General features: G+C 39.8%; 1 protein-coding gene across 7 annotated transcripts in view; it reads right to left on the bottom strand.

Annotated features, from left to right (window-relative positions):
* Positions 1–632: 632 nt before the first annotated feature.
* The window catches only part of ZNF841 (zinc finger protein 841), a 29,202-nt gene continuing 15,002 nt past the window's right edge, over positions 633–14,832 (bottom strand). For 3 of the 7 annotated variants that reach the window (XM_032264334.1, XM_032264330.1, XM_032264331.1), the window contains 3 exons: positions 13,416–13,542; positions 12,513–12,644; positions 633–3,168 (listed from right to left, as the gene is read on the bottom strand). In XM_032264334.1, the coding sequence (XP_032120225.1) occupies positions 671–3,168; positions 12,513–12,644; positions 13,416–13,449 (2,664 nt within the window). In that variant the 5' untranslated portion in view covers positions 13,450–13,542 and the 3' untranslated portion in view covers positions 633–670. Of the gene's footprint in view, positions 3,169–3,742; positions 3,787–12,512; positions 12,645–13,415; positions 13,543–14,832 lie in introns of all 7 variants that reach the window. The other 4 variants (XM_032264332.1, XM_032264333.1, XM_032264335.1 and 1 more) reach the window with 3 other exon arrangements.

Here is a 14,832-nt window from a genome sequence, read left to right on the forward strand (position 1 = left end):
TTTTGCAGGCTTTACAGAAACATGGTGCTGGCATCTGCTTACTCTCTGGGGAAGCCTCAGAAAGGTTGAAATGATGATGGAAGGTGAAGGGGGAGTGGGCATGTCACATGGCCAGAAGGGAAACAAACGAGGGAGGTGCCATTCGTGTGTGTGTGTGTGTGTGTGTGTGTGTATGTGTGTAAAGCAAAGTCTCACTCTGTCACCCAGGCTGGAGTGCAGTGGCACAATCTCGGCTCACTGCAACCTCTGCCTTGAGGGTTCAGGTGATTCTCCTGACTCAGCCTCTCGAGTAGCTGGTACTACAAATGCCCGCCACAAAGCCCCGCTAATTTTGTGTAATTTTTGGCAGAGACAAAGGTTTCACCATGTTGGCCAGGCTGCTCTCTCTTGAACTCCTGACCTCAAGTGATCCACCCACCTTGGCCTCCTGAAGTGCTGCGATTACAGGCATGAGCCATGGCGCCTGGCCCTGCCATTCACTTTTCAACATCCAGACCTCATCAGAACTCACTATCACAAGGACAGCACTAAGGGGATGGTACTAAACCTTTCTGGAGAAATCCACCCCATGATCCAATCACCTCCCACTAGGCTCCTCCAATACTGGAGATTAAGGTTAGGGATTTCAGAGGGAAGGGACAAATATACAAGCTATATCAGTAAGTATAAATTATTTGGTGATCTCAGAAGTTAGGACAATGTCTAAAGGCCTTTCCACATTCAGTTTAGTTCTAAGGTTCTCTCCAGTATGTTTTATCTGATGTTTAGTGAGGCCTGAGCGACTAATGTAAGATTTACTACACTCATTACATTTATAAGGTTTATCACCAGAATGAAGTCGTTGGTGTTTAGTGAGGCAAGACCGCCGCCCAAATGCCTTGCCACATTCAATACATTTGTATGGCTTCTCTCCAGTATGATTTCTCTGGTGGTAAACCAAGTTTGACTTTTCGATAAAAGCTTTACCACATTCATTACATTTATAAGGTTTCTCTCCAGTATGCATCATCTGATGATTAAGCAGAATTGAGCGCACTCTAAAGGCTTTGCCACACTCATTACATTTGTAAGGTTTCTCTCCAGTATGAATACTCCAATGACGGGCTAAGCCTGAGCGATAACGGAAGACTTTGCCACATTCATTACATTTGTAAGGTTTCTCTCCAGTATGAATTCTCCGATGCCTTGCAAGGGTTGTAGTGGAATTAAAGACTTTCCCACATTCAATACATTTATATGGCATCTCTCCAGTATGTCTTCTCTGATGGTACACCAGACTTGTTTTATGACTAAAAGTTCTACCACATTCACTACATCTGTGTGGTTTCTCCCCAGCAGGATTTCTGTGATATCTTGCAAGTTTTGAACTTTGGATAAAAGCCTCGCCAAACTCATTACAATGGTAAGGTTTCTCTCCAGTATGAATTACCAGATGTTTAGTGAGGCTTGAACGCTGAGTATAGGCTTTGCCACAATCATTACATTTGTAAGGTTTCTCTCCAGTATGAATTTTCCGATGACGTGCTAGGCATGAATAATAACTGAAGACCTTGCCACATTCATTACACTGGAAAGGTTTCTCTCCAGTATGACTTCGCCTATGAATTGAAAGGTTTCCACTGTCAATGAAGACCTTGCCACATACATTACATTTGTAAGGTTTCTCGCCGGTATGCATTCTCTGATGACGTGCTAGGCATGAATAGTAAGTGAAGACCATGCCACATTTATTACAACGGAGAGGTTTCTCTCCAGTATGACATCTCATATGAACTGAAAGGTATCCACCATAATTAAAGACCTTGCCACACACATTACATTTGTAAGGTTTCTCTCCTGTATGAATTCTCTGATGTATAGTGAGTAATGAGCCCCAATTAAAGGCTTTGCCACATTCATTACATTTGTAAGGTTTCTCTCCAGTATGAATTCTCTGATGCACTGCAAGATGTGAATGTTGACTGAAGACCTTGCCACATTCATTGCATTTGTAAGGTTTCTCTCCAGTATGAACTCTCCGATGCCCTGCAAGACGTGAACGTTGAAAGAAGACCTTGCCACATTCATTACATTTGTAAGGTGTCTCTCCAGTATGAATTATCTGGTGCCTTACAAGTTGTGAACTTTGATAAAAAACCTTGCCACATACGTCACATGTATATGGTTTCTTTTCTGCATGGATTATATGATGTGTAGTGAGGCTTGAGTTCCGTTTAAAGGTTTTGCCACACTCATTACATTTGTAGGGTTTGTCTCCAGTATGAACTGTCTGATGAGTTGCAAGAGAGGAACTTTGACTAAAGCACTTCCCACACTGATTACATTTATAAGGTTTCTCTCCAGTATGAATTCTCTGATGAACTGAAAGGTGGGAACTTTTACTAAAGGACTTGCCACATTGATTACATATGTAGGGTTTGTCTCCGGTGTGACTTCTCTGGTGATTTACAAGATCTGAATTTTGCCTGAAGATCTTGCCACACACATCACATTGATATGGTTTCCCTTTTGAATGGACTACCTGATGTACAGTTAGTAGTGAGCCCCGATTAAAGGCTTTGCCAGACTCATTGCATCTGTAAGATTTCTCTGTAGTAATCTGATGATTAATAAGACTTGAAGACACTCTAAAGGCTTTGCCACACTCATTACCTATGTAAGGTTTTCCCCTAATATGTGTTTTCTTGTCTTGTGTAGGTAATGAAAGTTGCAAAAAATCATTCCCATATTTTCTAGAAATGTTGGTTTGGACACTAGGAAAAATCCTTTCAAGTGGTGAAACTAAAAAACCATTATTAACTGTCCTCTCAATTTGATTACATTCATAAATTTTCCCTGCAGTTTGAAATTTCTGCAGTTCAGCCAGATGTGACTGAAAGCTTAATATAAGCTGATTTTCAATATGCTTGTTTTCTACATCCCCTTGACTATGTTGAAGTCTTTTACCAGTAAGGTTGTTTTTACGGGTCATCGGCACTTCTTTATAATTTATTTCACCATCTTTCTGTTGAAAGCCAAGGTCCTGTAGATTTTTCTGGATTTCCCTGAAGTAAAAATTTTCAGTGTCACAGCTTTCATGTCCTTCCAACATCACCATTTGGAATTTTTCTCTTGTATTACTGTTCTGTATTGGTGGTAATTCCTTGATCACACATTTAGGAGAGATACCTGCAAAATGTAATGAACATGGGGTTTTAAAATAACTACTACTGGTAAACATTATTTTATACTGAAAACACACTACACTAAACATAGTGTTTATACTAGCAAGTTGTGAAACTTTTCCACCATCTTCTATTTTTAGAAACACAAAATGAATAGAATTCTATAGTTAAGAAAGGGTAACTACGTGTAATTCATATCAGTTTTAGGAAAGCCTAGTTTCAAACATCCTACGACCAAAAGATCCATGTTGTGCAAACTTTTGAGCACTAAAACAAGTATTTTACAACCACTGACCCTAAATGACACACCAATTGGCAGTAAACATATGGCTCTCTCAGAAGAGTAAAAAAGTTACATGTATTTATATCACACAAATAAATGCTAAACCACAGCAAGATATGCTGTAATGGTAAATATTCACAAGTTCAACTAATTAATAATCATAATATAAATTAACAAATAAAACATTCTAATAACCTCTGATAAAACCAGCAGGTAAATAATGAACAACCACAAAATACAAATATTTAGTATGAAATTCTAAACAATTCTCCATTAATAATAAGCAAGAACTTACATTCTAGAGGCAGCATATGGTAACTGGAAAATATGTTGAGATCGCTGAGTTTTTTTAAATTTTATTATTATTATTTTAATTGCATTTTAGCTTTTGGGGTACATGTGAAGAACATGCAGGATTGTTGCATAGGTACACACATGGCACTGTGATTTGCTGCCTTCCTCCCCATCACCTATATCTGGCATTTCTTCCCATGCTATCTCTTTCCAACTCCCCACCCCCCGCTGTCACTGAGTTTTAAAGATAAAAGAAAGGTAAATTTGTCTATGGCCATACCACTGTGAATGCATCTGATCTTGTCTGATCTCAGAAGCTAGGCAGTGTCAGAAATGGTTAGCACTTCGGATGAGAGAAAGGTAAATATATAACATAATAAAGAATAAAAATTGGTGGCTCAGACCTGTAATCCCAGCATTTTGAGAGGCCAAGGTGGACAGATCACTTGAGGCCAAGAGTTTGAGACTATCCAATAAGGAGAAACCTCATCTCTACTAAAAATATAAAAAATTAGCCAGGTGTGATGGTGCACACCTGTAATCCCAACTACTCAGGAGGCTGAAGTATGAGACTCACATAAACCCATGATGGGGAGGTTGCCGTGAGCCAAGATCATGACAGTGCACTTCAGCCTGGGCAACAGAGAGAGACTGTCAAAAAAAAAAAAAAAAAAAAAAAAAAAAAAAAAAAAAAAAAAAAAAAATAGAATAAAACTTGGGAAAGGAAATCAGAATTCCCAGTTATGATTTCATGCCTACAACTATGCAGCAAACAATAGAGCAACTCCCTATGTATTCACTGTCTTTTTTTTGCTATTTTTTGAGATGGAGTCTTACTCTGTCACCCAGGCTGAAGAGTGCAGTGGCATGATCTCACCTCACTGCAACTGCCAACAGACAGGCTCAAGTGATCCCCCACCTCAGCCTCCTGAGAGCTGGGACCACAGATGTGCACCATCATGCCCAGCTATTTTTTTTTTTTTTTTGCAGTTTTGGTAGAGACGAGGTTTTGCTATGTTGCCCAGGCTGGTCTGGAACTCCTGATCTCAAGCAATCTGCCCACCTCTGCCTCCCAAAGTGTTGGGATTACAGGTGTGAGCCACTGCGCCCAGTCCTATTCATTGTCTTTAATTATCTAGTTCATTGGCCACAAAATATATATGATACAGGGATTGTACTTGGAAAATGTATGAACTAAGATAAAAGACAACACTGTTTGGAACAAACTGCAAAATGAAAACTTACAGATACAATGTAGACTGCTCTGATATAAAGACATATGTCTGCCAAAATTCCTATGTTAAGCACCCAATCCTCAATGACATTGTATTTGGTAGTGTGGTCTTTGGGTGGCAATTAGGTCAGGATGGTGCCTAGAACTTCAGAAATGCAATTAGAGGAGACATGAAAAAGCTTCTGCTTTTTGCATGACAATCTCTTTGCCACATGAGGACACAGAGGGAGTTAGCCATGGCACACCAGAAAAAAAACCCACACCAAGAACCAAAGTAGCTGGCTCTTCTAACATGTTGAACTTTGCACCACCCAGATCCTTGAAAAGTAAATTTCTATCTTGAAAAGTAAATAGCTATGCCCAATTTACAAAGATATGAACCTGGGTTTGCAGGATCAAACATGTTTTTAAAAACAACTTCCCGAAAGTGGCATGTTCTGAGGAAAAAAAACCAACAACTTCCCAAACAAGCAGTGCAGATAAGAGGTCAACCCAAATATCAAGAATGTAGAAATAAATACTTCAAAAGCCAAATAGTGTTGCCAAAAGCATTTTTCAGCCATCCATCATGAATAACGAACAGTATCTGAGTCATCGTCCCCTGCACGTATTGATTTAGGCAGTGTAATCAGAAAGTGGTCAAGTGAATGAGTAGAGGGGTCACCCTTTGCAGAGTGAGAGTCGCATGGGAGGTGAGGGAGTTCTGCAATAATGTGAGTATAAAGTTATACGCTAGTCAGTAACTGCGTAGTCCATCTGGACCAAAGCAATATGTTAAGAAAGGCCCAGGAGGAGAAAGGGCAAGAGGAGAGGGCAAGGAGTAATGAACATGGGGCAGCAATGTTTGTGCTTGCAGAGCTGTGGGAATATAATTGCACAAGGAACAGCTAAAATCCTGGCTTTGGAAGAAAATATAGAAGTAGCATTATACTGACTAATACTTAAACATAAGAATTATACTATGGGTGCAGGACAACAAGGGAGGACAATTAAAAAGAAGGTACTGTGATGATATGGGAAGACTAACAGATTTATGTTTCTATAATATTTGCTATGAAATTTATCAAATTGCATGTCCCATGAGTTCTATTTCCAGGTATATGTTTAACAACCCTACATATCAGGAGATATGTAAACGAATGTTCTTACATTTCAATCCTGAAGAAAAAACAGAAAACAGCCATGAAGAGGAGATGGATGAATTCATTGTGTATATACACATAAAGACACCATAAAACCTTACTGACAGTACAAAAATGTTAAGGAGATATGGGATGCAGAATGAGGATCCCTAGCACAGTAGGTGAAGATTTGTTTGAGAAAACAAAGAAAGCAGGAAACTCTTGTCAAGGCTTAAATATACGTTAATAGAGACACAGTATATATATACATATATATATATATATATATATATACACACACACACACATATATATATACACACACATATATATATACACACATATATATATGATGAACGTAATCTGGGATATCAGAAACACAACATGGAAGCAGATCTGTAAAAAAGTCATTTTTGCATGTAACTGAAGTTAAGCTGTTATTAGTTTAAAATAGGATGTTATAAAGCTAAAGTGTTTTCTGTAATTGCAACAGTAACCACAAAAATGTATAGAAGACACGCACAATGGAAATAAAACTATTTCAGGGAAAAAAATCAACTAAATAAAAATGAAGGCAGTAAGAGAACAACAAAATTCTAAAAGAGATACAGAAAACACTTAACAAAAGGGCAATATAAGTCCTTTTCTATCAGTAATTGTAGTAAATGTAAGTGGTTTATACTCCACAATCAGAAGACAGACACTGGCTGAGTGAATTTTTAAAACTGGCTTCAGCTACACACTATCCAGAAAAGACTCATTTTAATTCAAAGGACACACATAGGCTGAATTGAAGGGATGAAAAAAGATATCTCCTATAAATGGTAACAGAATGGAGGCTAAGATGTTATCAGTTGAAATAGACTTTATGTCAAAACTGGTACAAGAGACAAAGAAGGGCATTATATAATGATTAAAGGGGTAATTCACTAGGAGGATATAATAATATGTGCCTAATATTAGAGATCCTTAAAATGTAAAGCAAAATTAACATAACTAAAAAGAGAAATACTTCCACAGTAATAATAAGAGACTTCAATGGCCCACTTTTACTTAAAAATAGGACAATCAGACAGAAGAAATATAAGGAACTACAGAATCTAAACTATACATCAAATTGGACCTAATCTATATATGCACATCACTCAAAAAAAGCACAAGTTTTTCAGAACTTCATATGAAACATTCTTCAAAAGAAATATTTGAAAAGAAAAAGTTTTAAAACTAAAGACTAAAATTGTAAAGCATAACTTTATCCCATCATAATAAAATAAAACTAGAGATCAACAGCAGAAGAAAATTAGAGTATCAACAAATATGTGGAAACAACGTATTCTTAGGCTGGGCATGGTGGCTCATGCCTGTAATCCCAGCAATTTGGGCAGCAGAGGTGGGTGGGTCATCTGAGGTCAGGAGTTTGAGACCAGCCTGGTCAACATGGTAAAACCTTGTCTCTATTAAAAATACAAAAAATTAGCTGGGCATGGTAGCAGACACCTGTAATCCCAGCTACTCGAGAGGCGGAGGTTGAAGTGAGCCAAGATCACACCACTGAACTCTAGCCTGGGCAACAAAAGCAAATCTCCATTTCAAAAAAAACAAAGAAAAAAAAAACAAGAACAACAACAACAACAACAAAACCCATGCTGTGAAACAGCCAATATGTCAAATTAGAAATCACAAGGGAAATTAAAAAAAAATCTCAAAACAAAAAAAAATGAAAATAGAACATATCAAAACTTATGAATGTAGAAAAAACAGTTCTAAAACAGAAAATGTATAGATACAAATGCTAACATTAAAATAGAAGTTATCCAATGGAACAGAATAGGAAACACAAAAATACAGCCATATGCCTACAACCAACTGATCTTTGATAAACTCAACAAAAACAATTGAGAAAAGACATTCTATTCAATAAAAGGTGCTAGAAAAACTGACTAGCCATATACAGAAGAATGAAACTGGACTCCTGTCTCTCATCATATACAAAAATTAATTCAAGATGAATAAAGACTTACATGTAAGACCTCAAGCTACAAAAATCCTAGAAGAAAACCTAGAAAAAAACTTTTCTGGACAAAATAAAATTTTTTTTTTCTTTTTTAAAGAGACGGAGTCTTGTTCTGTCGCCTAGGCTGAAGTACAGTGGTGCAATCTTGGCTCACTGCAACCTCAGCCTCCTGGGTTCAAGCAATTCTTTTGCCTCAGCCTCCCAAGTAGCTCAGATTACATGCATGTGCCACCACACCAGGCTAATTTTTTCGTATTTTTAGTAGAAACAGGGATTCACCATGTTGGTCAGGCTGGTCTCAAACTCCTGACCTCAGACTCTAAAATGATCTGCCCACCTCAGCCTCCCAAAGTGCTGGGATTACAGGCATGAGTCACCACTCCTGGCCCAATACAAGTTTTTTAAGAGAATTTATTTCTCATTGCTTGACCATCATGAAAAAACATAATGGTTTTATAAATAGTAGAGAAGTTCTTGGAGTGCAAGAAATGGGCTAAATGTAAAATATATTTTAAATAATGATTCAGTATAACATGATGGACATGAATGTATATAGGCGAATAGTTATTATAATATAGCATTTGTTCCAAGAAAGGAAAAAATGGTGAAATTTAAACAAAACCCAGCAAGTTACATTTAGGAAACTGAGACAGAAAAGTAATGTATCTTATATAACAAAGAATGATCAATCTATTAAATGGTATTTCCACAATTAAGATAGTAACTTAATTAAAATTATGTTTGAGATGTTAAAACTTTCCAATTTAAAAACTATAATCAATTTAATTGACAAATATATAGTTTAATAGGAACTAAGTCAGGTGAAACAGAAGCAAAAGGAATGAACTGAAACTGTCTTAATACAATATCATGTTGTTTGTGTAAGTTTAGGGAAACTGCTATTAAGCTATACCATCTGTAGTAAAGAAGGAAATCTAGTAAAATACATAAAATAATATGCATTCCCCAGTGGGTAACCCCCTATATAGGCACCGAGGAATGAGAGCTAAGCAGAGCCCTGGCACAGTTAGGGCTTGAGGAATATCTCACTTTATAGTGTTACTACTCAGCTATTTCCTTTTATATAATCCTTTATATAATCATATATTAGTTTATAGAAATAGGGCTTGAAGGCTCCCTTTATATAATCCTCTATATATAATCATATAATAGTTGATAGTATGAGTGCCCAGAGAATATTTCCCTACATATATACCTATAATTATATCTTAGTTCATAATTGGAGGAATGCCTAGAGTGGACACAGTACAGAGCATGAATTAAGGAATAAGCAGCTTATAATCGGAGGAATGCCTAGAGCAGACACAGTGCAGAGCTGTGATTTAAGGGGAAAACAGTTATACCAGGACAAGAATCCATGGCCCAGGCGGCAGCATTCAGTATCGTAAAGATACCCGCTGTATGGCAGGCTTGGGGCGAGAGCCACTCCTCCTGATAAAGGGACTTGCAGGACCTTGCTCCAGTTCTGGTGGAAAGCTGCCCTCAGAACGGGAATCCACCTTGGTGATTGTGAACTTTATCAGCTCTTGCTACTGTGCTGCTTGAAAAGCATCTTCCCATAGAATCCATTGGAAGCTGCCAGAAGGTGGCAGTAACCTTGACAGCTCTGTCACTGCTATGTGACTTAAAGCATCCTCCCATAAATCTTCTTAGAAGTAGTTTCCCATAGATAGAAGTATGGCACACTGCACCCTCTTCACTGCGCACGGCCCACCTTCAAGCCTCGGTGGCCTAATGGGGGTGGACCCTATGTTTTATTGCTCAAGACCCTATCACTATCCGTAAAGATGATTTCACTCACTGCCCTACCCCCTAACCTATACACAATAAATACTCATGCTTCTGGACATTCGGGGCCTCGCCTCGCCAGGCGCCTCACCAGGTGCCTCGCCAGCCGCTCACCGCTTATAGGTGGCATGGCCCCGAGCCCAGCTGCATTTTCTTTGTACTTCTGTGTCCTGTCTCTTTATTTCTCGGATCCTGCGCCTCAGCACAGCATAAGGCTCACCCCACGACCCTGTGGGGCACTCAGCCTTACATCTGGCTCCCAACGTACCCTACATCTGGCACCCAACGTGTGGGTTCCTTATTGCTGTGCTTAGCGTAGCTGTCACAGCTACTACTGTGGAGAATCCAGCGCTGGATTCCTGGGCGTTTGGTAAGAAAAGTGGGACTGACTTTTTGTAACGCTCACAGTAATCTCGGGGTTAAAATGGGACAAACAAGCTCTAAGTATGACTCCTGTATTTCCTTTATTAAAACCCTACTAAGGCAGGGGGGTATTTCAGTCTCCTCAGACAAGCTTGTTGAGCTATTCAATCTTATAGATTCTCTCTGTCCATGGTTCCCAGCTGAAGGTACACTTGACTTGCAGGACTGGGATGAAATTGGTGAACAGCTTCGTATTGCCAGGAGTGCGGGTAATGAGATGGCCCCCTCGGCCATTGCAACCTGGGCCACAGTTCGCAATATGCTTGAAACATTGGGAGCCAGATGTAAGGCTGAGTGCCGCACATTCCCCAACACAATACTACCATACATAGAAACATAAAACAAAGAAAACTGAGTAACCTCAAAAATATGGAACTGATCATTAAATAAATAAAAACAAAGTATAATTATAGTACATGAAAATGCACCAGATGAAAGCAATGTTTGCTTAAAACAAATTTTGTGGACTTAAAAAATGTAAGCCTCATTCAACTTCATTAGCTTCCTGAATAAGATCAAAGACATACTCACTGTAAACGGAAAATACTGGGGAAGAAAAGTGTGGCACGAGCAGTGGTTCAGGCAACCGCCCTGCAGACATGAAGCTGTGAACTTGGACAGTGTTCCCCCTGGGAGAAATTCCTACACCATTCACCACTACCTCAAAAATGAGGACCATTAGTATATGAGATCGACATTGCCACAGTACCCTTGAGAGACACTTTTGTGACAGTTCTCAAAAACCAGGCTCTTGTGATACTCTCTATCTGAATATCATGATACATGCTGACCATTCTACTCTGGCTTTAATAGTCACTACTGTATATCGCAAGATGATGTTAAAACTTATCACTCGCCGGGCGCGGTGGCTCACGCCTGTAATCCCAGCACTTTGGGAGGCCGAGGCGGGTGGATCACGAGGTCAAGAGATCGAGACCATCCTGGTCAACACGGTGAAACCCCGTCTCTACTAAAGCTACAAAAAATTAGCTGGGCATGGTGGCGTGTGCCTGTAATCCCAGCTACTCAGGAGGCTGAGGCAGGAGAATTGCCTGAACCCAGGAGGCGGAGGTTGCGGTGAGCCGAGATCGCGCCATTGCACTCCAGCCTGGGTAACAAGAGCGAAACTCCGCCTCAAAACAAAACAAAACAAAACAAAAAAAACTTATCACTCAAAGTGCTCTCCTTCAAGAATTTTCTCTTACCCAGTCAACCCACTCTATGAGATAGTCCACAGGATGTTCATAACCCCAAGATGGGTTATCATAGCAGAAAAAAGAATAAAATGTCGGACCCTAGAAATCTGTTTATCCAAAGCAAGTCTCAGAGGCAAAAATTCACACAAAAATAAAAGAGAATATAAAATTAGGAAGAGCCAAGGCATAAACAAGACAGAGAAAAACACAGGAGTTGTATTAGAAGGGATCTCAAAATGATACTCTGCTCTGTCCACAGATCCCAGCCTAAGAGTCTGAAGACAGAGATATGCTCCCCATGTAGGATTAAGAATAAAGAGAGGACCTTTGTGTCAACTATCTTTACAGTTTTTCTATGTAACAATGTCAGGAAACCCAACTGACTCCCCTGTCACAAACCCAAGAATATTGTTCAAAGAACTGAATAAATGGCTGAGGGACCTGAACAGACAGACAGAGCTGAAGACAGTCCCATGCAGTGTCAGGATCCCAGCTTCAAAGAAAGGGTAACCAATGTTTCCCCATCTCTGGACCAGCACTTTCATGTATAGGAAATGGGGTGGAACCAGAAAAGCTCCAGGTATCAGGACTATGGAGCCCTCAGCTCTAATGTACATGAATCAGGGAACTGAGCATCAGATGGAATCAAGAACAGGAGGAGAGGCCACACAGGAAAGAGACTCCTTTGAAAAGGTCCTTCCCATGCCACAGAGTCAAAGCATCAGAGTTCACAGAATACAGATGACACTGTGATCCATCATAATAGTCTTGTCCTTTGCTCTGTTTGAGCTGCAGCGCCACTGGAGACTGAAAGGATAAACTTATACATGTCTGGGGAGTAAAGTGATAAGCAGGAAAGAAGAAAAATTTTAGAGCTCATAGAAAATCAAATGTGTTTCCTGACAGAACTCTCCCACTTGCAGTTTTACACAATTTCATGGTGCTGCTTCCATTGTGCCCATCTGAGCTCTTACCTGTGATCACATCTTTCATGCATTCCCCCCAATTTGGGTTCCTTGTTATTTTCACTTGGCTCACCACAGTCCAGGGCTCTTTTCCCTGCTCCAACATGGAGATAATATTCAGGTCAGGAAGACAGAGTCCTGCTTATAAAAAAAGAAAGAAGGTGTCCCATGGTTTTTCCAGAACCCAGACTAACATTTAGGTTGAAGAGAAAACACTGCAGTTGAATCTACAAAATGTTTCACAAACTCATCCATTGACTGCCTCCTTCTGAATGCTTAAGGAACACTGTAAGATGCAGACACCTAGCCCTCTCCCAAGAAATAATGAATCAAAAACACAGGGACAGGCCAAGCATACGAGCTCATACCTGTAATCTCAGCACTTTGGGAGGCCAAGGTGGGAGGACTGCTTGAGCCCAGGAGTTCAAGATCAGCCTGGGCAACACAGTAAAACCCTGTCTCTACTTGGGCATGGTGGTGCACAGCCATAGTCCCAGCTACTTGGGAGGCTGAGGTAAGAGGATGGCTTGATCCCAAGAAACTAAGTTTGCAGTGTGCTGAGATCATACCACCGCATTCCAGCCTGGGTGACAGACTGAGACTGTGTCTCAAAAAAAAAAAAAAAAAAAAAAGCACAGGGATAGAAAACAGGAACAGGGAATTTACTATATTAAATGTGCTATAAGGTTTTATATGTACATCAGTTCTAGAACCACCACTTATGTACAAAGAAGGAAGCAGAATATCCATAGAAACGGGACAGTTAAAGGCCAGATACAGCATTATGAAGCTTTTTATTTGTGAACAAACAAGGCTTCAATCTCTGTCAAATAACGCAGGACCTCCTATAATAAGGAAAGTACAAAAATGCACAAGGGAATATCCTAACTTCCGGAGGAAAATTATCCTCACCCAGGAATCCCAGGTTCCTGTAGTTCTCCAACATCACGTCCCTGTACAAAGCTTTCTGAAGAGGATCCAGGCATTTCCACTCCTCCTGAGAAAACTCTATGGCCACATCCTTGAATGTCAAAGATCCCTGAAATGAAAAACACATTTCAATGATGAACAATGAATGAGCTCTTATCTTTACATAAAATGAGAAGAGAAGGTCACATCAATTTGATTGAAGTATGTGTTTTGACATATTCATGAAAAGCAACTGTGAGATAATTATATGTCCCTAATTTTAGTTTTTATAAAATTCAATGGGAGATTAGAATTTTTGTGGACAAAATAAGAAATAAACACACGGTTATCCCCATGCAAGTATTAGATATTATATCTGATACACCTAGTGAGGTGTCTGGATGAGCTAGAATACAAGTGGTATCTTCAGAGATGACAATGCTCTTAGTGGCTCTAAAGAAAGGTCAGAAACTAAGAACTGTAATGACAAGAACAACAGCAATGTCTAAAGTTTTGGAACATTTCTCGTGCCGGGCATTACTCCAAATGCTTTACATGTTCTAATTCAAATGACGACATAATAACCAATGACAGAAAGATTTCTTCCCATCTTACTAGAAGACCATTATGTCACAGACACACTAAGAAACTTGCCTAGGTCAACGACCTGCAACCAGCAGAGCAAGCACCTGAACCTAGACGTCTGAAAATTAGAGCTGAATCAACAGAATCCAACAGTTACATAACAGAGTATGTCCTAGTCTTTCTGTGCAGCTATAACAAAATAAGGCAGACTAATTTATGAACAGAAATGTATTTCTCATGATTCCGCTGGCTGCGAAATCCAAGATCAAGGTGCCAGCAGGACTGATGTCTGCTGAGGGATATTCCCTGCTTCCAAGATGGCGTCTTGTTGCTGCATCCTCTGGAGATGAGGAATGCTGTGTCCCCACATGGCAGAAGGGACAAAAGGGGCAAAAAGCAGTGAACTCACTAGAATAAGCCTTTTGATATCTCAGTGAAAAGAACACCATATCCCATGGACAAAGGCAGACCCCTCAGGATCCAACCTCCTCCTGAAGGCCACACCTCATAATTCTTGGAGATTGGGCATTGGGGATTCAGTATGAACATAAATTGTGGAGGAGAGAAAAACACTCAGACCATGGAATTCTACCCCTGCCTGCCAAAACTCATGTACTTCTCACATACAAAATACATTCCATCCCAATGACCCCCAAAGCCTTAACGTTTTCTTTTTTTTTTTTTTTTTTTTTTTTTGAGACGGAGTTTCACTGATGTTACCCAGGCTGGAGTGCAATGGCGCGATCTCGGCTCACCGCAACCTCCGCCTCCTGGGTTCAGGCAATTCTCCTGCCTCAGCCTCCTGAGTCGCTGGGATTACAGGCACGCGCCACCA

Source organism: Sapajus apella, unplaced genomic scaffold, assembly GCF_009761245.1.
Source record: "Sapajus apella isolate SASKATOON/1434 unplaced genomic scaffold, GSC_monkey_1.0 scaffold144, whole genome shotgun sequence".
Lineage (NCBI taxonomy): Eukaryota > Metazoa > Chordata > Mammalia > Primates > Cebidae > Sapajus > Sapajus apella.